The following is a 27,642-nucleotide window of genomic DNA, read 5'->3' on the forward strand; positions in this document are numbered from 1 at the left end:
TTTAAGTTTCTGTTCTTGTTATGTGAACATAAGCACCTAGTTTCATTATTGTGGGGGGTGTGTGTATGTGTGTCTGCGATTTTTAATTCAACTTTAAAGACAAGAATTCTCAACTCTGTGGTTCTAGGTTAAGTGTTAGGGCGTCTGTGAATGGCCAGAGTTTTTGATTATGTTTTGTGTAAATGAGCATTTGCTTTTAGCAAATCTCAAAGGGGTCAGTGGTCTGCAAAAAGATAAGTACTGCTTTTTAAAGAGGGACAGTTGAATGAGCAGAAATATCTTAAGACTTTTCCAGCTTTGCTGTTTAAAAACTTCAGTTGTAAAATAGTCTATTCCCTGAGCCACACTGGGAGACTTGGCTGGCTTTCTTCTTCAGCTCTGTCAGTTGGTCTGGAATCCAAAAGAAGCTAGCTCAGTATCAGTCTTTTCCTAAACTGCATTTGTCTCTTGTCCTTTAATCCTAACTATTGAATGGTAATGTAAGTTTGGGTACTTTAAAGTGGCGTTTCCTGTTTATGATAGTGTTGTGTGAAAAAAAATTCTCCTGTTAGACAGTCATCAGGCCTAAAATTTTTAATTTGCTAAGGCTCTGAGAATTCCTGCAGGGGGGAAAAAAACAAAAACGTTTAACCATCAAACTATTTGAAGAGAAACTACCTTTCTTTTGTGTGTGAGAAGTAAACAGAATCCACAGAACTAATGAAGCAAGTTCTAATGTCCTCTAGTAAATTCTCCAACGTGTTTCTTGGTGTTTGGAGGGGCTCTTCCTGGGTTCACAGTTAGGTTTTGTGCAGGAACACCTGCTGTGATGGAAGGGAATTGGTGTGCTCTGGGGAAACGGACACGCTGGTTGACATGGGGAATTATGTGGAAACAACCTCCTTCAGTCTTTTTGATTCAAGTTGCTGTTGGACTGGAAGAGGACAAAACTTCAGCCATAATTTTTTAAAACTCGCTAGAAAGAAGGTCATTTATTATTATCTTTGTAAAGACATTTGGAAAATGAAATATTCAGAAAGGTAACCGAGGGGGAAAATGGTTGAGAGTCAGAGGAACATTACTTGAGCCAAGTTCTTTGTTAATATTGATTCTGATTTTGGTGTTTCACAAAAATAACACATTATTTTGGTGAAAGAAAGTCATTTCCCAAGAGTAGATTTTATTTTATATCTTGGGGGAACCCAAGTATATTTTCTTACACATTTTCCAGTAGAGAAGCATGTTGAATAAGAACAGTGTGAGTTTTGAGAATAACCAGCCTCAACCTTGGTGAGAATTGCGGCCTGCCTGGGGTGGAGTGCCTTGTCTTGAGATCCTGGAGACCGTGCAGAAGCTGTTCCAGTTCATTGGGTCAAAAATCCACTATTTACGAAAAACTAAATGCGGATTTGCACGATTGACCATAATGGCTTCAATTTTGAAAGATAGTGGTATCAAAGAGCACTTCCAGTTGGTGGGATAATTTGAGAATCGTCCATGCTCAAATGGCTAAAATATTGTACTTTTTGCTACTTCATCACCCCATTTTAAAAATGGGGGAGGGGGGATAAAGGCCTGTTGAGAAGGTGGAGGAATGTCAATTGGAGAGTCAATTACAATAGCCATGTGAAGCCACTCCTTAGCTAACTGCTGCCTGAAGGTTAGCTGTTCTTTAGAAGACTGCATGGAGAGGCCGAATAGGGGACGGGACGGGGCTAGGGGAAGTCTGCCCCTCATGTGTGTATGTGAGTGTGTGTGTAAGATGTAGGGAAAAGAGAACTTGTGAATAGGAAAGAAAGTGCAGAGAACAGAAAGCTAAAGTAAACCTAAAACTTGGAGCACTGGGAAAATTTGACTGTTTTAAACGGTACTGCTCACTTAAAAATAGTAAAATTATACCATTATTCTTTCAGTGTAAGAGGAGATAAAAATACAGTTTTTCTAAATTGGAAAATTTGCTGTAATCTTGCTGCTAATGACTGATTTCTTCCAACAGTTGCAAGGCAGTTTTTGCTCTGATAGGTTGATAAAGGAAACAAAATCAAGAACATATTAGAAGTTCTCAGAGAAAATTACAGTTTAGGTATATGTTGGGGGTGGATAGTTAGACATTTTAATTGAAATAAAACAGTTTTATACTAATATGGGATCACTGTGGGTGTACACTTGTAGTACATCTGCTCTTGAAGCATTTAAGTCGGGTTAAATGTACGTTAATGCCTTTGCAAGGAAATTATTTTTGATAACATCTGTCTAAGGAAACTAGCTTAGGAAATTGGTGTTTTAAACAATATAGATATTATACTTACATTTAGAGAATGAATTAGGATTCCTTGTACAGCTTTAAAGGTTTCAAAGAGTTTGAGTTTTTTGGTGTGTTTCTCTCTAGTGGTAAGGAAAGTTAAGAATAATTAAGACAACAGATGATTAAAGCAAGTTTACACATCTGGAGAGCAACCACAGTCCTCTCTATACCTCCAAAGACCATTTTAACTGACCTACTTTTGATTTTATGAAAGGCTGCTAATGACTTATTCTATCCAGTTGAAAATAACTTCTTCTGGCAGATGGATTGAAAACATCTCAGTTGGCATCTCTCACTGTTGATTGAGATAACGCATGCAATAGGAGATTAATATCAAATGCTACATAGCTGCCAGCCTTGATCGTTTGTCATTGTTAACTAACATTTACTGTGGTGATTCAAATAGTGTATTCATCTTGAGGATTTATGGATCCATCAGATTTTAGAATAGAAAGGATTCTTATCAGTAAGGCGGAGCACAGGTTCCCATTGTGGTAGCAGCGGGGTTGGGGAGCTATTCATTACAACTGAGGACTCCCTGGCTCCATCTCAAATCTGCTGAATCAAAATCTTCAGGTGTGGGGCTTGGCAATGTGTTTTGAACAAGCTCTCCAAGGGAACGTAGTTCCCGCTGCAGTTGAACAATGGCTGGTGTCATTTTATGGCTTTATTTCGTGGATGTGGAAACAGGCAGGGACAGGTAGAAGGTGACTGGTTTTGTAGGAACCACAGCATTGCCTTCTGGCACTACTAGATGGATGATACTCTTTTCCAGAATACCATGTGACCTCATGTCAGGGTACTTCCATCCCTCTCAGTGTACAGAAATGGAAGAGGTTTAAATTGGCCCTCATTTCTCCGTGCACCAACACCATATATGACTTCAGAATAACAATCGGCTCAGCTTGCCTGTGTATGTGCACACTGTGTCTGCGAGTGTGCTTATTTTTTGAAAGCCACTTACCACCACTGTACCTACATGTTCAGAATAATAATAATGATAAAGTTTACAGGGGCTTATAGAGAGCTGAGGAGAGGCAAGGAGCCGAGTGTGTGAAGTACTTTCTCTGTACTTTGTTTAATGGCACCCTTCTTCCCCCTAGAACTTCTTCAAGCGAGTCTGAATTGTAGCCAGGATACCTCTTCCCTCTTCAGACCCTTAACGGTGATTAATATAAAAAGGCACTTGTCAAACGGGTTTGAAATGGCAAACCTCGATATGGGTGCATGTGGCAGCAGCGATAGGTCTGCACCCACTTACTCCATTATGTTATTTAACTTACGAATTCAGCAATTTGTCTTCTGCTCTGTGCTGAAAGAAGATGGCCATATAAGCTGTTGTTAACCGTATCCACAGGGTGGAATATTATTTCCCTTCGAGCGAAACCACAACTTTCTTTGGGAATTTAGCACACATTAGAAAAAGCACCCCAGTGAAGCTGCTCAGAGACAAAGGGTGCTGTTCAGCAGCTCTCCCTTGGCCTCTGTGGAGGATGGATTACTTTCAGGTTTAACTGAAACATCCTTTCTGTGTTTATTGTATTAATGACATTTTTAGGATCCATGAGAGAGAGATCATGATTCAGTGTTTGAAATAATGTAGCCTGATGAACCTTTTTTATCTTAATGGGAAACTCGTTTGTGTTGATTTGGAGCTTCAAAAAGTGAATCTTTTGGAAATTAAAGTACATTAATTTAGTTACTCTGTATGGAAACAAAAACACAGAAAGTTAAAATTTGCATAAGTGAAGACCTTGATGATTTCAGATTATAGTGTGGTGGAGGTTAAGGAAGAAGAGCCCATAGAATTTTGTAAAAACAAATTCAGTCTAACCACTTAATGGCATGTGCAAGTAATTTGCCAATTAAATATTTCTAGTGTCTGAAAGATCTTCAAAGTAAAGAGTGGAGGTTCTTAATCTTTCTTAATTTCATACTTTCAGAAACATAATAGATTCATGTTTTTATCATTTTTCATTCAAATTTTTAATATGTGAGCTAAAAGAAGGATGGGTTTTAAATATTTGAGGAAAATTATTGCTTTCTGAGAAATGTACAAACTATAATGTTTTCAATCACACTGTGCTTGCTTTTTTTTGGTATCATTTGTAAATGTTTAGTGCCCACGTAGTAATCTTCATTATAATCAAGACTTTAAATTTTGGAATTTTACTGTTTTAATGGTTACCTACTGTGTTTAGAACATTGTACGGGGCTCACTTAGCTCCAGAAGAACCCTCTGAGGTAGATGTTCTATTCCTATTTTATAGATTGAGAGAATGGAGTCAGGGTAATTAATTTGCTTAATGTCACTCATTAGTAAGAAGCAGATTTGATAGTTCCGGTTTTTTTTTTTAACAGCTTTATTGAGATAATATGATTCAATGATTTTTAGTCTATTAACGTATTTGCACAGCCATCATCAGTTGTAGAATCTTTTCATCACCTCAACCAGAAACCTCATACCTTAGCGATCCTCACTCCCCACTCCCATTTTCCCCTAGCAACCACTAATCTACTTTTTGTCTATGGATTTGCCTATTGTGGACATTTCATAAAAATAGAATCGTACAACATGTGGTCTTTTATGACTGGCTTCTTAGTTTAGTGATTTCAAGAATTATCCATGTTGTGACATGTAATAGTGCTATATTCTATTGATGAGTAACATCTCATTGTTACGGATATACCACACTTTGTTCATCCTTCAGTTAATGGACATTTGGGTTGTTTCCACTTTTTGGCTATTGTGAATAATGCTGCTATGAACATTTGTGGGCAAGTTTTTATTTTAACATATGTTTTTGTTTCTCTTGGATATATACCTTGGAGTGGAACTGCTTGGTCATATGGTAACTACATTTAACTTTTTGAAGAACTGTCCAACTGTTTTCCAAAGTGACTGCACCATTTTATGTTCCCACCAGAAGTGTGTTAGGGTTTCAGATTTCTTCACATCTTCACCAACACTTGTTACTTATGGGGGTGAAGTAGTATCTCATTGTGTTTTTAATCTTTATTTTCTTAATGGCTAATAATGTTAAACATCTTGTCATGTGTATTTTGTCTTTTTTGGAGAAATGTCTACTCACATCCTTTGTTCATTTTAAGAATTCGATGATTTGTCTTTTTATTATTGAGATGCAAAAATTCCAGAGTTCTTTATCAGGTATATGTTCTGCATTTTTTCCCTCCATTCTGTAGTCTGTCTTTTAACTTTGTTGATGGTATCTTTTGGAGTACAAAAGTTTTACATTTTGAAGCAGTCCAATTTATATATTACTGTCTTTTGTTGTTTGTGTTTTTAATGTTACATCTAAGAAACTGTTTTCTAATCCAGAATCATAAAGATTTATACTTATATTTTCCTTTAACAACTTCACAGTTTTAGCTCTTATATTTAATTTAGGTCTTTGCTCCATTTTGAGTTAGTTTTTGTGTATGGTGTGAGGTAGGGTTCCAACTTCTTTTTTTTTTTTTTTACATGTGGCTTTCCAGTTGTCCCAGCACCATTTGTTGAAAAGACTAATTTTTCCCTATTGAATTGTTATCCTTGTTGAAAACCAATTATCCATAAATGTAAGGGTTTATTTCTTGACTCTCAATTCTGTTCCATTTGTTTATGTATCTATCTTTGTGCCAATACCACACAGTCTTGATTACCATAGCTTTGAGGTAAATTTGAAATACAACTTTGTTCTTCTTTCTCAAGATTATTTTGGTTATCTTGGGTCTCTTGAATTTCCACATGAATTTTAAGATCTGCTTGTCATTTTCTGCAAAAAAGCCAGTTGGAATTTTGATAGGAATTACACTGAATCTGTTGATCACTTTGGGGACTATTGCCATCTTAACAGTATTAGGTATTCCAATCTATGAACATGGAATATCTTTCCATTTATTTAGATCTTCTTTCATTTTTTTCAGTAGTGTTTTGTAGTTTTTAGAGTATAGGTTTTGGATGTCTTTTAATTTTTTCCTGAGTGTTTTACTCTTTTTGAAGCTATTACAGATGCAGTTGTTTTCTTGATTTCATTTTTGGACTGCTTATATCTTTTGTATAGAAATACAATTGATCTTTGCAAGTTGATCTTGTATCCCTCAACAGTGCTCTGGACTCATCAGTTTTAGTAGTTTTTTAGTGGATTCCTTAGGACTTTTAATACACAGGATAATGTCATCTGTGGCCTCGCTTTTAAAAATCACAGCTCTTTCCACCACAACCATACTGTGTAGCTGGGGAAACGTATTAGGGGAAATTAGGTGACTTTTTTGAGGTTATATTTAGGGAGGAAATTTACCACTTTGTAATTGTCTTTTTATAAACTAAAAAAAAAAAAAAAGTAGCAAACGTTTTAAGCTAGAAACATTTATGAAGAAAGCAGAGTTCCCACAAATAAACTCAAAGGCTCTTTGAGCTTATTTGGTGAAGTCTTGCTTTAAATAATATCACTATTACTGGGTGATGTTATGGGGATTAATAGGCCTTCCAAACATAGTTTGGCGCATGCTGAAATAACAGTGATTATACTTTACTTTGAGAGATAAGAATTCTAATTTGTTTTTACTTTGAGGAGGAGTGGCTGAGCTAAGAAAAATATAACTTTAAATATCCAAAATGTGTATCCAGTGCTTCACTCATATTGCATTGCTAATTCAGTATTGCTTCTTTGCCTATATGACCTCAACCCGGGGGTGAGATTTTAAGACCTTGTGCATTAGACTAGGAGAGACCTTCTTTTAATTTTTTTTAAAGTTAGTTAGTGATAAATCTGCTGAATAATGCTTTATTTGAAAGCCATCACCTGGTGAGTTATGAGTTATAGTTTATATTTATATATTTTTATATATTTATATACATATTTCACTGAACGAAATAACCAAAAAGCCTGGGACATTTTGGGTTTCCTTTTTCCTTCCTAGGACTACAAGTTAGATTAGGAAAAGTCAAGAAATGGTGGAAGTTTAGCAAGAGGATGGCCCTAAGATTGACTCCTGGAGGCTTTAATGGCAAAGCTCATGCAATTTCCCATAAAAGCCAGAGTACAGAGGAGATTTGAAAGTCACTTAGTTTATTAGTTTCTGACTTTCCACCTGTATAATGGAAGGGGTACTCTTACCTCTCGTTGCCTCATAAGGCATGGCAAACCTTAAACAATCAGATGTTAAGTGAGAAAACTATTTTTGCCTCCTAAAAGGAGAAAAGAGTATTCACCTGAGTGATATTACAGTGTCTTCCACAGTTAGGGGGGAAATTCCAAAAGTCATTGTGACTGTTGGGTTTATAGACCTTGTTTCTAGTCACAAATCGACAGGAAAATATAGGGGCCACACATTTCAGAAGACCAATGCCTTGGAATGACTTATTGGAGCAGGATGAAATCTTCAAAGACTTAGGAACCTATAAAATATTTTTGGAGAAAAAGTGTGAGTTTTCCAGAGTGACAAAATTTAATATTTTATTTTCTCCAATGAATTGATTAGCCATGAAAATGACTATAAAAATATTAGTAGTTTTTCCTCTTTACCAATAATCCTTCTTCCCTCATGCACAAATCATTTATTTTGTCCAATTAGAATAGCTTGGTAATCTTAAGATATTTGAGTACATAAACCTCTGTTAGGTAAGTTAAGAGAGTGAAAAACAAATCTTGTAGAAATTGTGTCGAGTAGTGGAAAACTCCGGGCCTTTTTTTCTGTGGAATTCCATGACCAAATGTTCTTCCCATAGCAATCTTTTCTTCACCATAAATGTAGCATCAATCCTTGGTGTTTAAAAATAATAATATTTGCTGCTGGCAAGTGAGCCAACATCTGTAAGTGCCTGGACCAGCATCTGTCATGTCTCAGTGACAGCAGGTGGCTTTGGTTCAAAGTGCTCTGTTTGGACCTTTAATTCACTTCAAAAGAAACGAACCCTTCTTCATGCTTTTGCTCTTTGCTGAGAAACTCCCTCACAGATTCATCTGAATAAATCCTCCACAGCCCTCAGGACCAAGTTTTATCTTCTCCAAGAAGCTTTTTCTTCCCACTTTTGTAAGCATCCATTCCCCCTACCCCCAGCTTAAACGTCTCTTTCTTTGCCAGAAGGAACTCCTACAGTTTAGCACTTAATCCAGTATACACTTGGATCCGTTATTTAATGATTTTTCATGGGTTAGACTTGGATTCAGCACCCTTTCACTTCCCAGAGGACCCAGTACAGTGCTCATAGCTGTGGTAGCTGGTATGTTAAAACAGCTGAGAACTGATAATGGACCACATCCTCAGGGCCATGTAGTTTGTAAACTGTCCAGCTCTAGGGAGCACCAGTCACAATGTCATTTACTGCATTGTACAACCTGCATGTCCCCTTGGCATGTATAGGTGGCCTGTGTTTACACTTACTGCATTATATTGGCTAGTCTGGAGAATCTTTCCCACTGCCTCCCTTTCCTGTTTATTTGTTTCAGTGGGGAATTGGAAAAAAAAAAAAAAAAACCCTTCCGTAACCCTTTAGGACAGTGTTTTTCAAAATGTGGTCCTAGCCCCATCCTTGCATCAGAAAAACGTGGGGTTCTAATTCAAATGTAGGTTCTTTAGCCCACTGAATCCTCCTGGGCACGGGGCTGGAGGCTTGAATAAGCAAGACTGATGATTCTTACGCACTTCACTAAAATCTTAGGAAATGATTGCTGAAATGGCTTTTCAGTAAGGTGGAAACTAGTGCCTCAGAGGGGTAATACCACTGTCCTTAATGTGCACTATTGTAAACCTTTTCTTATTCGTATAAATTCAGCCACGACTTAGTAGTTGCTCCATTGTGCCAGCCACAGTGGGAGAACCAGATGTGAAAAACAGGGCCTTTGTTCTCAGGGTCTAATAATCTATGTAAAAAGTGAAGTTGTATATAATAAATATGTATACTTACACAGACCTGTCTGCATACCTATACATTCTATATAGAGAGATTTGGTTAAAAATACGTTCTCAGTAGTACAGGTCTGTAGGATAGACAGTTTGTAGAGCTGAAACGCATCTTAGGGATCACATATAGCTCTGTACTTCAGAGGGACTAGATCTCAATACTTGAGACAGGTATTTGCGTAAGAGAGATGAGCGCTAATGGTACAGTGGAAAAGGCTCTAGACTTAGGGTTCAAAGTTCACAGTTTTGGGTTCAAGTCAGAGTTCTGGTAAGCAGTAAATGATAGTTACTTTAATTATAGGAAAGATAAGATTATTGGTTAGAGTGAGGCACATTTTAAATTCATTTACTAAGTTTTGAGTAACTTAAATTTATTGTATATATTATATATACCACATAAATATTAAAATGGAAAATAAGTGCCTTAGCTTTATGTGTCAATATTGGGTTAATACTTTCTGTAGGATATTTAAGGAAAGGTCAAGAAAAGGAAAGACCTCATTTTTTGACAGCTATCCTATGATTATTGCTTTGAAATGTTATTTTAACAGAATACGTGGCAGAAAGGAATCTTTATTTCACCAGCTTGGCAGAAAAACAACCAAAAAGCCATTTTCATTTGTGTATTTCTCCAAAATGTTACTGTAGTTAAATTTTTTTTATAGTATAAAAAATTATGTTCTTTTTTTTCTTTTGGTCACATTTCTGTCATTTGAACATCATTTCTCATTAGATAATTGGTCTTGATTAGAAGATTGTGGGGCCTTCCTTCAATCTGTGCTGGGCCTACTTCATATAGAGGCGTAGAAATTTATTTTTATTCTTTTTTTTAATTGAAGTATACAATATACAATGTTGTGTTAATTTCTGGTGTACAACATAGTGATTCATTTATGCATATATATGTATATTTCTTTTCATTTTCTTTTTCATTATAGGCCCTTCTGAGGCATTGAATATAGTTCCCTGTGCTATATAGTAGGACCTTGTTGTTTATCTATATATAGTAGTATCTGCAAATTCCCAGCTCCCAATTTATCCCTTCTCCCCCCATTTCCCCTTGGTAACCATAAGTTTGTTTTCTGTGTCTGTGAATCAGTTTTTTTTTTTTAAATAAGTTTTTTTTTTTAAGGTTCCACATGTAAGTGATATTATATAGTATTTTTCTTTCTCTTTCTGGCTTACTACACATAGTATGATGGTCTCCAGGTCCATCCATGTTGCTGCAAATGGCATTATTTTATTCTTTTTTATGGCTGAGCAGTATTCCATTGTATGTGTGTGGGTATATATGTATGTATACTATAGCTTCTTAATCCAGGCATCTATCTGTACGCATTTAGCTTGCTTCCATGTCTTGGCTATTGTCAGTAGTGCTGCTATGAACATTGGGATGGATGTATTTTTTTGAATTAGTTTCCTCTGGATAAAAGTGGCATAGAAATTTAGAACAGGAAAGGAACTGCATATTATCTAGGTTAATGTCTATTTTACCATAGATAGCCATTAGGACAAAAATACCTGGCACATGGCAAGTGTGTTAGAAATTTTAGCGACTATAAGTAGTAGAATTTGAACCCAAGTCTTCTGAATTTCAGTTTGGTAATTTCTTCTCAGGTGTTTCAGAGCCTAAAGGAAATTTGAGGAGTCTCTTCCTACTTAATTCATTTCATTCATCACCCTCCACCTCCCATTACCTGCCATCCTCTGAGAGTCTTTCCTTTTTTACCTCTTAAATCCCAATTACTTGATTCACTTCATTCTTCTTATGTTCTGTCTCCACTTTCCTAAAAGTGGAGAACACAGAATAAATTCAAAGAAATTGGAGGTTACACTTTAAAACTTTTTATTTCATTGTCCTCATCAGGGTCAGCCTGAGGTTTTCTGCCATCTTTTATAAAATTTTTGCCTGGCTTAATTCTGATTTTTATTGCCTTCTCTGTGCAGATACACACACAGGCTTATTCTGATGGCAGCACTATTGTTTCTTCATGGCAAGATTTTCAAAATTTCTGGAAGCTTTAAAAGCATGGAATAAAAACTTGTGTGTGTAAAGGGGTGGGCGGAAGGAGGGGGAAACAGTGGAAACATGCCAGAGTTTGGGGCACCCTTTAGAGGACTAAAGAATTTACTTCTTTCTTCTCTTGTTAAATAGATGCAGAGGGAAGAAAACAAGGTAGCATAGTTTGCTCATAAAAATGAGCAGGTTTGGGAGCTTTATTTAAAGATGGGAAGGTCAGGGCAAATTCATGAATATAATTTGTGCCCCTTTCCCCTCCAAACATACTCTTGCTGGGAGAGGGGGGAAGACCAGTAAATAAAAGCATCTGGCTTTAGAAAAGTAAGGTATCTCATTTTTTTCCCCTGTTCTCTGCCAGTCCTCTGACTTCTGTAGTAGAGGCTGACGGAGGGGAAGTGTTGGTATGTAGGACAGTTGGTAGCCCATCTTAAAGCGGGGTTGTTTGCACCATCTGAGAGCCTGTGTCAAGGTGGAGTGTGCAGGACAGAGTGAGGGGCTGGGCTCTTGGCTTTTCTTCCCCTGGCCTTTGTCATCAAGCGTGGCATCTGGAACTGTGGAACTTGGTAAAACACCGGTAGAGTCTTGGTGCTGTTGAATACATGCTTTGAGATTTACAGCTAACCGATTTCTAAATCCTCTAAAACATTTGAATAGCTTGATAAAGGATGCTATTTAAGACTTGTATAGTATTATATGTGTTCCTGTATATATGTGTGTGTTTCCTGCCACTGAAGTGCCTGGAAAATAATATTTGTTGAAACAAAACAGATGACAATATGAAATTTCGCTGATTACTTTGGTTTACTACTGCCTTTTAGGCTGTGTGTGTGTGTGTGTGTGTGTGTGTGAGACTTCTTGATTTTTTTCCTTTTATTGTGTAGGATTATTTGATTTCATGAGACTCCCACTTTTTTTTCTGCCATGGTTTTATAATCTGCATGTGTTTTTAAAGTTACTTTTTATACAAAGAAAGTAGTGATATCCTTTTAATAACAGGCTTTATAAGGGAACAACCTGATTTGCTTTGTTTTAACGAATCTTTCTTTCCTTTTTTTAGAGGATGTGAAGCAAGTTTTTGGACAGACCACAATTCATCAACATATTCCATTTAACTGGGATTCAGAATTTGTGCAACTACATTTCGGAAAAGAAAGAAAAAGACACTTGACCTATGCAGAATTCACTCAGTTTCTACTGGTGGGTCCAACTCTGATAAAAAGTTAAAAAGAGTGAATAAAACTGGGATCCTGATGCAGACTTGCTAACCCTGCCGAGCCCTCCTACTTGGAAGCATTGCTTTATTAGTATGTAAGAACCACAGGGTTCAGTGGGCTCTCCCAGACCCTGTAGACCCCTTCATGTTTAAATGACATACAGACGGAGGCCCCAGGAAATCAAGCACTTGCTGAAAAGTCACATAAATCAAGAGGGGCAAAACCAGAACCTGGACTCTCGGCTTATGACTGGTTCCACTACTTACTATTTACCGGTATTTTGTTTTCCCTTGAGAAATGGACAGATGTCGTCATCAGCATTTAATGGTGGAATCACTTCTCCTGAGGCCTTTTATAGACAAGGCACTGGGTCTGGCATTTGACTGCACGTTGGAATCACCTGGGCAGCTTTAAGAACTGTGGTTGTTTGGGTCCCCCACCTTGAGAGATTAGATTTGATGAGGGAGGGAGGAGGGGGACAGCCTGGGTGTTGGCTGTTTAAAGCTTTTCGGGTGCTTTTAATGTGCGGCCAATTTTGAGAATCACTGTTTGAGGGCACTTGCTGTCCAAGTCTGGGGTTCAGCTCTGCGGGAGTTGTCTGCAGTTCTGGGATAGCCCTGGCCCTGTCCCTCCAGCCTTTCTCTCTTTATTGCCCCCATTGCGGTCATTTCACTGGGCAATAGATGATGCCAGTGGACTAGTAGTGACAAACTATGATTGCAGTTTAGTTTTCCTCTTGAAGCATGATATTAAGACTGTGTTAATTCTGATATTAAAGTTTATTCATTAGAGGTCAATACCTATACGATATGTAGGCCTTTATGATAAACCACTCTTCCTTTTGGATTTTAGCGCCTTAGTTTTGTTTCTCTAACAATTTAATTTTATTTATATTTTATTAAATATAATGTTTAAAAAGATTTGTTCAAGGGAATTAGTTTGCTGTTTAAATTCTGGGTCTTGAGGAAAATTTTACCAGGGAAACCATCTTTTTTTTTTTTTAATTGAACTGTGGTTGATGTGCAGTATTATGTTGCTTTCAGGTGTGCGGTATAGTGATTTGACACATGCACCTGTTATGAAATGATCATCACGATACGTCTGGGAACCCTCTGTCCCCATACAAAGCTGTGACAGTGTTATTGACCACATTCCTTGTGTTGTCTATGGCATCCTTACGGCTTATTTATTTCATTACTGGAGGCGTGTACCTTAGTCTCCTTCACCTGTTTCACTGCTCCCCCTCCCCAGCCTGTCCACCCCTCCTGACCACCTTCTGTTCTTGGTTATTAGTAACATCGTCAGCGGGTATCCTGGTGCCCCTGCTTCTTTTGTGTGCCTGAGATCTTGCCAGAGCCTTCTGAGGAGTGGCTGGAAACACAGTCGTGGGGTGGGGGCGGCGGGTACAGGGCACACAGACACCACGCCGTGCGCTCAGTCAGCATTTTGTGGTCTCCATTCTTAGGCACCAGCATGTATAGTAGGTTGACTTTAGTAGGTGCTTCTTTTTGTCTTTTACTGGTATCGTTATGATATATCAAATGTGTCATGCTTTTTAGTTTGCTTTTATTTTCCCAGCCTTTGGAAACTTCAAGATACCTTGAATATGCCTGTGTGTTTGTGTGTGTGTGTGTGTGTGTTTTTAAACATGTTACTGTCTATGAATTCTGTTTGCGGTTCTACATAAACATAAACCTACTTGAATAACTCAGGTGGAGAATGGAATGTGAGTTGTTGGGTTTGTGCTGTTGTTTACACAAGACGTTGGCGCGCAGTAGGAAGTGGTGTTCATTTTGATGAGGAATAATTACAATAATGCTATTGAGACAAATGCCTCAAATTGACTTTATGGAACACAGCCTAATTAACTTTTAGTCTTAATGGGATGTTAGCAATAGTGAGGATGATCGCGTTTCCCTTTAAGCAAGTATCAATTATGCTGAATTGAGTCGGCTGTAAACCACTCAGCTGCTTCTGGGTCTTCCTGAAGATATGGAGGAGCCAGAGTTGAGGATTAGATGATTCATGGATCACTGATTAGGTTTCCAGCTGCAACTTGTAGGACATTCACTTATATTTGACTCCGCTCTTTGATGGTGAATGCAGTGGGATGATTTTGACTTTGTAGCCAGAATTCAAGTGCTAAACTTTAGTTCCTAGAGTCAAATGGTTTTGGTAGATAATTGGGGTCTTTCTGTGTGCCACACCAGGCCTGGATTTAAAGGAATTAATGGATGTATCGTGATCGACTTGATACGAATGTCAATGAGATGCCAGTCTTGATGTCTACCATTGGCCCCCCTCCCCCCCATTCAGATGCTTTCTTGGCTTCCTTTGAAGTCTTTTCTGAATGAAGGTGGAGCTTCAGACCTCAGCTTCACATACATTGTTTGCTCTTTGGGGCTCCTTGCTGGATGCAGGGAACTTCTTAAAGATGTAAGTGAACTTAATCTCCTGTGTTTTGGACTCTTGCTTTGTTAAGCATGTGCCTGCCTTTCTGCTCTAGGGCAGGGCTCACAAATGCAGGCAGCAGCTCCCTGGCTGGCACCAAGCTCATGAAAGCAGACACTTGCTGCTTGAGATGTGAAAGATCGGCCACCATGCATGTCCCTACCTGTCACCCGAGGAGGAAGAGGAGCAACCATAGGGTCAGCTGAGAAGTGCTTGTGGTTTCAGGGAGCCTGAGCCTTTTGTCACCAACACCTGTCAGTCCCACTGGAGGTCCTAGAGGGGAGCTCAGGTTGGCCCCAGCCATCTCAGCCTCACCCCTGTGCTTATGTATGGACAGACACCTGTTTGTGATCAGTGTGCAGTGCCATTCTCTGCAAGGTTAATTTTTTTCCCTTGACTTAAGTGTTTTAGTGTATCTAAGCCAGTATGAGTTTGTGTTAAGCCACCATGTGACTGTGAGGACTTGATTTGTTCACGTGTCTGCCCAGGGACCATCTGAGGTGGTGCTGGGCATGGGCATCAGTTGAATGCTGAGCTGAATGTCCTGTTCTGTGCTTTGGTGCTGAAATTCATAAAGTGAAGAATAACTTTGATACACTGTGAGCTTAACGTTCTAAGCCTCCTTTATACTTTGTATCTAAATGGTAGCCTTGAAGCAAGTAGCAGGGGCACAAAGCCTCTTTCCTAGAGTCTGTCCCTCACTGGTAGGAAAGGATTTCAGAAGAGAGTGGGGCCACAGTCCTGTTAACTCCATCATTAGTGCTATTGCATCCTCTGCTGGTATTTTTTATGCCCAGTTCTATCATCTCCACTTCACTGCATGAGTGAATGTGAATACAGTTTTATATGTGGGTGTGCATGTATGTGTATTTTAAAATAGTCTGTAAAGCTTTTCACAAACCTCTGCTCTCAGCTTCTAGAGCAGAGCTCTAATTTTATGGTTACTAGGTGAAAAATGGATTATAATATACTGAAAACAGTAGATTTAGAAAACAGCTTGGAGAGATTTTCCTATTCTATTCTGATGGAACTCCTATTCATTAATGATATTAACATAGAACTCTCTACCCTATTTGGAAGTATTTCTTGTGATTATTACTCGCATTGGGGCAAAACCACCCAATTCAGTAAGTGAAAGAAAGTCCTCTTAAATATTTCTGCCAAATTATTCTGTAGAGTCGGGACTAAGAGTCACTCTGAAAAAAAAAAAGTAGTAATAGTAACGACCTTTATGGTTTACAAAGTGCTTTTAAATATTCTATTTCTGATAATAGCATCCCCCAATACCCTGAGAGGTAATTATCATTATCCCCTATTATATGCAAAAGAATAAATAGACTCCAGGGTAAAATTTTGCATTTACAGGTAATTTTATGGGGAAATACTCATGGCTTTCATTAGATTTCCCAAAGGAGTACCTTAGAAGAGTTCAGAGCAACTGTTCTAGAGCTTAACTTCTTCCATAAGATCACAGACATGTGAGGGGTTAAAAAATATGTTGTTACCCCCGTCCTCCGCTATACTGTTTCCAGGGCCACGGCTGTGAAGTTAGTTTCTGTTCCTGGAAGGGGCTTTGCTTCTGAATAGACGTGTACAGTCATGCATTGCTGGACATTTAGCTTTCCTTATCCCTACCCATCAGTTGCCACATATGATAATAAAAAAAGCTGTGGTAGAGGTGCGTGTTACTGTTGTTGCTAAATACTTTTTGGTAATGCTTTATAATTATGGGTATATATTTCACATATAAATTATTACGATTTAAAAATAATCTATACATTGGTGTTTCTAGTGGCTCCAGTCTCAGGATAGAAAAGTGTTGAATTGCTACCCAGTGCAATATGCCTGTTAACTGGGAAACTGCTGCTGATAATGACCTCTCGTATAGTATTTTAAAGCTTAGAAAGTGTTTTAACTTTACTCCTTACAATCACCTTAAGGAGTTGCTGTTGTGAAAAATGAGCACAGAGAAGCTTGGAATCTTCTGGATTTGTTCCAGATGAGACAGGTGGAACTGATGTTGGTTTTAATTTTCCTAAATCTCTAGCAGTGTTTTTCAAATTTTGTCTTAAGTTTTTCCCAAGTGATTATTTTAAAAGGCTGAGCCCTGGGCCTCTGTCCCCACCAGGGGTCTGATTCAGTAGTTCTGGATAGGGCCTGAGAAACCGCCTTTTCAACAGGCATCCTGAATTGTGATGCTTCAGGTGTCCGAGGGCCACGCATTGAGAAACATTGGCCTTGATGGCAGAAGCCTGATTGTTTAAAAGCACTGAGTCTGGTGTCCAGGTCTTTATTCTAAGGTTGATGGGGAGCTTGGAGAGGCAAACATGATCAGATTTGTGTTTCAGAAGGACCCCGCCGGCTGTTGTATGAAAAGTCAAGGGGAGAGGGAGACCAGCTGGTCACTTTCTCATCCAAGAGAGAAATGGCTGTGGTCTGAGTTGGATATTGACATACTGACAGTAATGAACTAGAGAAAATGGATTTAAGAAAAGTCAAAGGAACAGGCCTGACCAGGCTTGGGGATTTACTAGGATGAGGACAGTTAAGGAGATGCAGAACTCAGAGCTGACCCCTGTGTTTTAGGCTCGGGAGGGTGGTGGTGGTTGAGTGAGGTAGGGAGCACGGGAGGAGGAGGTGGAGGAGGTGGGTGAGGGGCCGTAAGGCCTGCTTTGTGTGTGATCCCCGTTCACGTCTGCGTGTTGCCAGGTTGTCTCCACCTCCCCTCCTCAGTTCCTTGGACTTCGGGTACTATAGGAGTTCTACGCATGGCCCCACAGGCCCGGGCATTTCCAAGAAAATTCTGTTCCCCACTATATGGATCCAGGAAGTTTATTCTGTTTCCAGAGGCCCCCCTCCTATTTGCTGTGGGAGGAGGAATCATCCAGAAATTAGCAGCGCTCTAAATTGGTGGAGAGGCCAGATTTTGAAGTTGGAATTCCATTTGTTAGCCAAGAAACAGGATAACTGACGAGCGAGGGAATGGGCTAAAAATTCTCTCTAATGACTTCTCATCAAATACAGTTTAAAAGTGACGTTACCTGACCCAGCAGAAAGCCCCAGTCACAGTGGTGTAAGTGTCTGACGGTAGCTTTATCCAGGTCCTCCTTTTGTCAGGAGACAGATGATGAAACCCAGAGGGGTGACTCACAGGTGGTAGAGCTGGGAGTAGAACCCAGGAGTCAGAGCTGTGTCCAGTGCCCAAGACCGACTGTTCACAGCGGTCAGGAGCCTTGTCGTCTGATCACGTGAGCCCCGTGACAGCCCCGCTGGGTGCCAAAGCATATTCAGGCCAATAATACAACTGAACAATTTTGGTTCTTTTTGTTAACTCAAGTTGACCAGTATTTTGGCTTCTGGGTCAGTATGGCATACAGATGAGCCCAAGTGTTTTGTGTAAAATAGACATTTGGGTTATTCAGGTTCTGAGCCCCAAAGGGTAGAGGTCTGGAAGTCAGCTGCTCCCAGGTGCTGGGGTTACCAGCTGTCCCTTTGGGGGCCAGAGAGTCACCACTCCCAGTCAGCTGCTTTTAGTCACAGGTTTGCAGCCATGTATGTCAAGGTGTCCTGGTATAAGACAAACTTTGATCACAAAAGGCTGTGCTTGTTGAAGAAAAGAAATTGTTCCCCCACCACCGCCACTAAACAAAACAAAATAAAACCTTCAACCTCAGCAACATCAGATTCTCCAGCTTTGGAACTGAATGAGCATTTCGGGTATTAACAGAAAGCAGTGCCTTGTAGAACTTCTACTGCATGCAGAAGCCGCAGTGGTTTACACAGGCTGGTGGACCACTGACAGAGTCCTTGCTTAGGCTCGACTAACCCAAGCCATTTGTGCCTCCCCTTGGTCCCCCAATTTGCCATCTGTGTTAATTAAAACATCTAGACCATGGGCCTTTAGCAGCCAGAGACCATGATTATATTTGCACTTTTAACATGTGCATGCTTTTTATGTTGATTTTAAACTGGACCAGTTGGGGTCTGCAGCACAGCTTTGGTACTGCTTCACAAATGCAGCGCCTCTTGGTGTTCCGAAATGAAACAATGAGTAGTAGTAGCTAATGTTGCTTTGCCCTCAGCTTTTCCAAGAGACGAGGTTGTGTTTTGTGTCCAAATGGGAGCCAGTGCTAGTTTGGCGTTGGGTGAGCAGAGATGTGGGGAATAGCCTGGTCACTTGGAGAATTAGATGCAGGACTCATTTCATTCACACTGCACTTTCTGCTCTCTGGGCAGAAGAAATCAGAATTCATTGTGCTGTTGTGTCCACGGTGTTAGTCAGCTTGCTGTTTTGTTGAGTAGCCTGGTGTGCAGGCTTTTACAGTAACATCCTGGTAAAAAAAAATGAACACTCCATACAGCATCTCCCCAGCTGATACCCACTGTGAAGTTTAACGTTAAATCAGGAGAGCAAGAAAATTGAGATGGAAAAGCTCTGTACTGGGTTGCTGCCGAGGTGTCGCTGTGTGTGCGGTGTACATGCAACACTGCTTCTGAAGACTGCTTGAGTGAAAAGCCCCACCCAGTGAACTGGGGATGAAATTTCAGGTCGAACTCTCAGAATCTGATTACATAGGCTGAGTGTTCGGCAGCCCGGGAAAATGTTGCGAGTGTACACTTATCTCTGTACCTGTTCCATTGCCAAGTTTCTGTTTTTCTAATCTGTTTAAAATTATGTGGCTCTTTATTTTAACTAGATTTTTTTCTATCGTATTAGCATAGGATTATGAAAATGATACTTATATATTAAATAATATAGGTTCTGATACTTGATGTAATACAGAATTTATTTAAAATAGGGCTAAATGTAATACCATATTTTGTAAGCAAACCTTCTTTATACATTTTTATTCCTTGTTTTCATTAATTACCTGCATTTTCCCCAGAATTATTCTACTACCACCCCTAAAAAGCAATTCTTTTGAATTATATACCTTGTTGATAACCATTTTAATTAACATTTTAGATAGACTTTTTAAATTTCAAAACTGTGGGAAACACCAAAATGCAAAGTAACCAGGGGTCTGTTTGGCATTCTTGGCTTTATAGTGTAAGTCATCTGGATCTGCTGCTTGTTTTGTGGGTCTGTTGGTGGTTTTTTTTTTTTTTTTTTTTTTTGTCCCTGATACATTGTTCTCAGGCTGAAGCACAAACTCGCACATCTAAAAGAGGTGGAGAGATTTTTTTGCATTCAAAGTATACTCACTTGAAAATTGGAGATTATTAAGGAAATGACAGGCCTGGAACTATTAGAAGCATGAATGTTAAACCTAAAGTGGTATAACCCCGATACGTGTTTATTTCTGTACAGCTAGCAATTTTGAAGAGTTTGATTTTTTTTTTCTCCTCAGCGATCTGAATGGGTGTGTTGAAGTAGTTGGAAACGGCTACAATAGAAGTCTATTCCATTAATCATCGTGTACCAGAGTAGAAGGAACAGAACACTGTTTACTGGCAAATATTAAAGAGAATTTGGGCCTCCTTTCATGTGCTGGAGCAGAGTTGCCTTAGAGAGCTGTGCAGCTCCTTGCCATGCGACCTCCTGGCCTTCGGTGAAGGAGGGCTCTTCTCTTGAAAGTCCTTACTGTCTCCATCAACAGCATTTAGTGAGCACCCTGGGGCCTGTTCCTGATAAGAGCTCTCTTGGCACAGCTGTGCCTTCATCCAGCTCTCTGGGTTTTCCACGGGTCTCAGGCCCTCGATTTTACAGTCTCCGCTCACTTATTTAGATAGCGGTTCCATTTTTGTCATCTGCCTGCTCTTTGTACGTATTGTGGGATGATCTCATTCATTTCTACAACCATTGTTTTTCCCTTCTGGTTTTTGGTAGACCTTCCCCTAAATGTAACAGGCAGTCCATATAGGATGGGAAGTTAGCTCTGGAGCCAGGCTGCCCGGCTGCACGTCCAGTTCCATCCTCAGTGTCATGTGATGCTCACTTGCTCTTTGCCCTATTTTTCCATCTCCAAAGTGGAGGTGGTGGCCAGTCCCACCTTACAAGGTTGGTGAGAGGTGAAGCAGAATGCACCTGTCCTGGGAGCATAGCATGCTCTTAATAACAGCAGCTGTTTGCCTTTGGGTTTTTTCCCCCTAAAATCCTATTATCTGCATTTCCCCAGATTTACGTTTCTACCTGTGCCTCTGGTTTTCTTTTGTTTATAGCTTAATTTTTATTTATAACTTGAGCCCAGCTCTTTCCAACTTTCTCATTGTGATTAACTACTCATCTCTTTTCCCATAAGTATTTTCTTTTGTGGTGGGTTCTCCTCTTTCTCCCATCATCCAAGATAAGAATTCATTAAGAAAAGCTTGCTCTATTTTTATACATAAATCATCACTAAAACTTTTTTTTAACATCTCTTTTTCAATTATGTGTCCAGATCACTTACGATCCTCTTACTTACGAGTCTACCCAAGGCAGCGTAAGTTAGTGGTTAAAAATCTTGGTTTTGGAATCCGACAATACCTTGATAGAGATCTCAGCTCTGCCACATCCTAGCTGTGTGGCTTTGGACTAGATACTTAACCTCCCTGAGCTTCAGGTCCCTCTAAGATAAAGATATTATCACCTGAGAGAATTATCATGAGGCTTCAGTGAAATACTGTCTCGGGAGTTCCTGGCGTAGCCTCAGGCCTGTCGGAAGTGTTCCGGCTGGCACTGTCTCCCTCCACCCTGTCTGGTCTCCGTCACTCTGTTCCTGTGGCTGGTTCAAAATGACTTTGCTGAATTACTATTCCTAACTAGGTGATTTTTTTGTTTCTTTGAAAGACTCCGAAGAACTTATATTGGAAGGGACTTTAGAGGGTTTTAAATTATTCACCTCGACAAAAATCAAAGCTCCTTTTTGTTAAGTGCATGTCGTACATGACACCTAGTGTTTACCAACCTGTACAGTAAGGTGTTGCTGGGGCTCTGAGATACAAACCCCCTTCCTTAAGCCCTCCCAGGTAGGAGGGTCAGGGCTGATATTTGATCTCTGCCCATTCTGGTTCCAAACTTGAGATTTTTGTCATCATAACATATTGCTTCCATAAGTCCTGCATTAAAATAAGTAAAATAAATTCCTTGATACAAATTTCTCAGCTTGCAGTTGAATAGATATCTCCAGTGACTGGGAACCTGCTCCTTTGCAAGGGAGCCGCCCATCTCATTGCTGAATAGCTGTGCAGGCTAAATACGTATGTGTTTTGTGCTAAAGCCCAGTCCCTCTATTTTCTCTCCGTTGTTTTGTTCTGTTTTTTCTTTTTTTAAAAAATACAGAGAGCTGGTCTGACTTCTTTTTTACCTGATGGTCCTTTAAACCTTCAGATATTTGAATGTAGCTGTTGTCTCCCATCGTTCCTCCCTGCCCCGACACATAGGACAGATTTATCCATTTTGGTCCCTTGCACTTTGCAAATGAACATTAACTTACGTGTGCTCTACACCACACATCCCAAGAGCTCTCTGTCTCAGTTAATCCCTCTGGGTTCAGATCTAGGAACCTTCAGGGTCTTTGTAGCCCTAAGTATGGGTTAGGTCTTCCTTAGACAACTTTAGGGGTGCCCATGTGGAGCTTTGACTTTAAGTCACTCTGCTGTAAGTAGTGAGCCTGGATATTTATTTCAAAGATCATTCATTCTCAAATTAAGTATTTACAGAATGCCTGTGTGTGAGCTCCCCAGACGTCCTTATGGGTCTTGCTCCCTCCTTGGTCTCTTGGGATTGTGAATAAGGCGAGGAGAAGGCCTTTCTGATTTGGTTTCTCTCCTCCATGGTGTCTGCTGTTGTTGGGGGAACACTCCTGGTGCTGGAGAGCACGTCAGAGACCTTTGTCTTAATGAAAAAGCTTCAGGAATTTTATTGTTTTCTCACGAAAATAGGCAACATAAAAATTTCAGGCATTGGAATAATTTAAAAACAGATTGGGTGTTTATCTTTTCATAGCTCTGAAGATGCCTGTGTCAGATATGTTTTGTAATCAAATTGCTGGCAGCGCCATTATCCATACAGGCTAGTAAGGTGTTAGGAGCGGGGCGGGCCCGCCTGGGTTTGTGTTCCAGCTTTGCTACTGCTGGTCAGTGGGACCTTGGTTTCCTCAATTGGTGCAGTGAGGGCAATAGTAGCGCCTGCCTTCTAGCGTTGCTGTGAGCATTAAATGAGTTTTTACTGTGAAGTACTTTAGAGCGGTGTCTGGCATGAAACGCATGCTCACTCAATGCTGTTATTCTGGTCGTTCTATCGGTTGAGGTAATAGTTTTCATTTTTTCACCCAGAAGAAGAAACAGGACGTCAACAGATGTTCTTCTCCATCTTCAGTAAGCTACTTTTAAGTTTAGGGAAACACGTAATTAGATGTTTTCCCTGTATCTTACTATTTAGAGAACTGTCTGGGTCCAGCTTCCTGTTTTTCTGGGAGTTTATAATATCCCCAATCTTTAAGAACTGTTGGAAATGTGTTCTCAAGTAGTTCTTCATTAGGTTTAAAGGTGCTTTCTTGGTCCGTGATTGCGGGAGCCCTGGTCGTAAGTGTTTCATTGTTCACGGAAGTGCCGGGTGATGCCGTCAGTCCCCAGGACAGATGCGCCCCCAGTCCTGGCCCTGCGGTGTGAGCTTGAGCACCCCCGTGCATGTCCGTTTCCCAGTTTGACGTTTCGGACAGGTTGCTCTCTGCGTTCTGGCTCCCTCCTCTCTGAGGGGATGGAGTGGCCAGGGAAGGTGATAACTGCTTTCGGTATAATGACCTGAGGCTCCCTAAGACAACTTTAGTTATAAACTAGGGGAAATGGTAAACAACTGAACACACCCTTTGGTGTTGCTGAGAGTAATTTTGGCTTCCGATAGGTAGCTTTAGCAGTGGGTCTGGCAATTCAAAAGAGACTGTGTTCATTTACTTCCAGTTGAATGCATGCTGTGGTCATTTTTCACTACAGGGTGTTTAACAGTTGGTTCCTTCCTTCCTCTTAAGTTGGAGACACTTGTACTGGGGACCCCTTTCTGTTGACTGCATTGTGATTTGTTCACTCAGTGGTTTTATACAATACCTGTCACTGATGAGCGGGTCCATGGTTTATTGCACGCCTAGTATATCTGAAGCATCCCGTCCACACCATAAGCAGGGTGAGCAGACACAGTCTCTTTCCCCTGGCCAAGTTGGGGAAAGACAGGAATGTAAACAAGTGATTACTGTGTAGGATGGAATACGTCGTGTCTTATCATTGAGGTTCAAGCAGGAGGCCACGTGATCAGGTCAGTTGTTTTCAGTTTGGAGGCCTGGTTATATTTACCTAAGTGGTGGCATTTGGGTTAAGGCTGGAAGAAGTGGTAGGATTTCAGGAACTAGAGAAGGAGGCTACCCATCTATGCTCCTGAAATGGTGGTGGGAAGAGTGTGGACCAAGGCCCAGATGTGGGGAAGGTCTGGCCCGGCTGGATATGGGGTGCTGGAGCCAAGGCTGAGAGCTGCTCCTTATTAGGGGCTTAAGTGTGCTGCTTCAGAGACAGGTCTTTGTGATGAAAGCTTCCTGAAGAGGGAGATTGAGGTCAGATGAGAGATTCTGAAAGGCAGCTGTTGCTGTGTGCAAGGTGGACTGCAGAGGTCAGAGAGGACAGTTGGGCCCATGGTGGTCATTCAGACAGGGGCTGAGCAGGGCCTGGACCAGTAGTATCAAGAGTGAAAAACTGCATTTGAGTGAACTTTCAAAGGTCCAAGTGACTTAATTTAGTTACGTTTGCTCTGGGGGAAAGGAAGTTTGAAGAATTGAAAATGACATTGCCAGGGTAGCTGACCGGGAAAACAACATGCTAATAGGTAAGCTTTGAACTTAAGAGAGGGACCAGATTTAAGGACTGGGTAGGGGACATATAATGGTGGGTTTAATGAGGCATAATTTTATGGCCTTTACCAGATACCCACATGGATGTATTCTCTAAGCAGTTAGAAATTCTGGCCTGGCAGATAGAAGTGTGAGACTTGGATCTGAGAGTCAAAAGCCTAATAAGAAATCTTATCATAAGTCCTGGGGAGGGAGGCCTTTGCCTCAGAGAGTCTAGTGAGAAGACCTGAGGACAGAGGGTTGACAGATGCCTCCCATTTAAGGAGTGAGCAGAAGAGGCACTAGAAAGATTAGAGTCCCCGAGGAGAGTCCCACGGGGTAGGCTGGATCGCAACTGGTGGATGCTGTAACTGAGAAGAAGCTCTTCAATAGGATAAGAACTCTGATTCTTTTTTTTTTTTTTTGGTCTTTTTAAAATTTTTTATTGTAGACATTTTCAAGTTGCACAAAAATAGAAAAATGTCATGACCACCATGTCCCTGTCATCCAGTTTCAGTTGTTAGCAATATTTTATCAGACTTCCATAGTATAAAGCCATATCAGACTCATGTCATTTCTCCCATACTTCAGTTTGCACTACTTCATAAGGACAGTTAGTTCTGATAAAACTATGTCATTATCTTAATCACCAAAGTTAAAAAAAAAAAGTTAATTCCTCAGTATCAGCTAATAAAACTTTTTTGTTTAAATTTAAAAATCCTTGAGAGCCATATCAGTGATGCCTTTTAATTTCATAGAGATTAGATCTCACTCTAGGGGCCCATTTGGGAAATGAGCAGAGTGGCTTGAGGAAGATAAAACATACTCTACAGAAGGGATGTTTCTCCTACACGGCACATGATGGGTTTTGATGGGAGGCTACGTTTTATTTTGTGTATGCACTTATCCCCTGGGAATAGCAACAGAAATCTAAGAGTGAGCTTCCTGTCTTTAGATTGTATGAATTAAAACATACGCCACACTTTCTCTACTTCTGACCCAGGTACTATCCAATTCCTGGTTCTGCAGCGTTGGTTCTCAACTAGGACACACAGCCCTCTCTGGAGACATTCTTGATTGCTGTGGCCTCAGGGGAAAGTGGCTTCAGCATCTGGTGGAAGGAGAGAGGATAGGGATGCACTGGACAGCTCCCCATAGCAAAGGCTTAACCTGCCCAAAACACCAGTGGTGCAGAGGAACAGCATATTCCAGAGCAGAGCCACCCTTTTCAAGCTGTTGCTACTTGTTTGTGAACCAGGTTACCGTTAAGCCTTTCTCTCTCTTCTCTGGAGAGAGGTTAACATCCCTGTAGGTGTTTCTCCTTTGATCATTACACCACCCAGGCAGGGTGTGGCCAGATCTTTGAGCCTACCAAACATCATTCCAGTTTTTATTTTCCTTGTGTCTTTGGACTCCAGCTGAGCAGGACGTGATTTGGTTTCTCTGGGTAGGAAATTGAAGGTGGAATGTACTTTCTCAAGACATGTTCCCCGATCTGAGCAAAGTTCTCTCTTTGGAAGGGGACAATAGCTTGGGAGTGCTGCTGAACAAGTGTGGGGCTTAGTGAATCAAGATAAACGTATATTTCCTTACCCTGATTTGAAACTGACCTGTCATTTGTAGTAATTGAGAAACATAAATTATTTCACCTTCTTTATTTGTAGGAAATACAATTGGAGCATGCAAAACAAGCCTTTGTTCAAAGGGACAGTGCCAGGACAGGAAAAGTCACAGCCATTGACTTCCGAGACATCATGGTCACCATCCGCCCTCATGTCTTGACACCTTTTGTAGAAGAATGTCTAGTAGCTGTAAGTTGTTACTTGCCCCAGTGAAGTAGTTTATTCTACCCGGTGTAAGCTCAGTAACTAAGGGATTGTAAGGACGAGTTTACACATTATGTAGAGCTTTTTCTGTTTAAACACTAACATTTTCTTATTTTCTTAATGAGATTGCATACATTACCCAGCTTAGAGAGTGTGCTTTGCCAGTTTTAGTTAGTAGTTAATTTATCTGGATAATACGGCATATCTTAAAGAAATGTGTTCACTGATTTTTTTGAAAAAGAAAGAACAAAGATATTATCGCATATTAATTTGCTTTATTTTTGTTTATTTTTTTCTTTATATTTTGAAGTAAGTCAAATGCTGATCTTTGCTTTTACCTGTTCTCCAAGGCAAAAAAAAAATTGTTTTAAATAGTGCACATAGATAATTCCAGTAGTCAGCAGAATAGAAGCTAACCCTAGATTGCCTCAGTCAGTCAGCATGTGTGTGTTGAGGAGACAGTGGCATGTGTGATGAGCAGAGCCCGCTGTCCTGTGTCATGGAGCTTCCCTCTTAGTGGGTGTCCAGCCACTGTCCTCCCTCCTGGACCCCGAGGTGCCCTGGAACATGCCTCAGTGGTGGTTCCCATGCCTTGATCGTAGAGCTTAAACACCGTCAGGGATATTGTTGAAAACACAGGTTCTGAGGTCTCTTCCAGGCCCACTGAGTCACCATCCGCAGGCAGTGAGGTCCTAGAACCTAACTGCTAGGAGATCGTCAGGATGGTCCCTCAGTTTGGGACCCTACGCAGTGGAACTCTCCTTTTGTTCATCCCAGGAGGAGGATGTTTTGAGTGTTTTCACGTCATCTACTTCCCCACAGTACTTACTGTAGGCAAGAACTCAGGGTAACTTTTCATTTTTCCTTTTTTTTCCCCTAAAGTCCCTCTTTTTGGGGACATGGCATTCTGACAAGTCCTCTTCCTCTTGGGCACTGTGTTCATTTAGCTCCTTTTCTCGGCCTCCCTTCCCTACGCCACTCTAAACGCTCATGTCAGCTATTTCAAATGATTACCAAGTGAAGATTTATGTGGCTGTTACCTTATAAAGAAGTGCTTTCCTAATAAAAATATTTTGCCTTGTTAGGGAAGGATAGAATTTGAAACCCCAAACTGAATTTCCATTCATAATGGACATGCTGTCTGTTG

General features: G+C 40.3%; 1 protein-coding gene across 4 annotated transcripts in view; it reads left to right on the forward strand.

The window, feature by feature from the left end:
* SLC25A13 (solute carrier family 25 member 13) overlaps positions 1 to 27,642 on the forward strand; it is a 179,888-nt gene that overhangs the window by 78,990 nt on the left and 73,256 nt on the right. For all 4 annotated transcript variants that reach the window (XM_031454931.2, XM_031454932.2, XM_064487552.1 and 1 more), the window contains exons 5-6: positions 12,268 to 12,407; positions 26,334 to 26,480. In XM_031454931.2, the coding sequence (XP_031310791.2) occupies positions 12,268 to 12,407; positions 26,334 to 26,480 (287 nt within the window). The remainder of the gene's footprint in view (positions 1 to 12,267; positions 12,408 to 26,333; positions 26,481 to 27,642) is intronic.

Source organism: Camelus dromedarius, chromosome 7 (genome assembly GCF_036321535.1).
Source record: "Camelus dromedarius isolate mCamDro1 chromosome 7, mCamDro1.pat, whole genome shotgun sequence".
Classification (NCBI taxonomy): Eukaryota; Metazoa; Chordata; class Mammalia; order Artiodactyla; family Camelidae; genus Camelus; species Camelus dromedarius.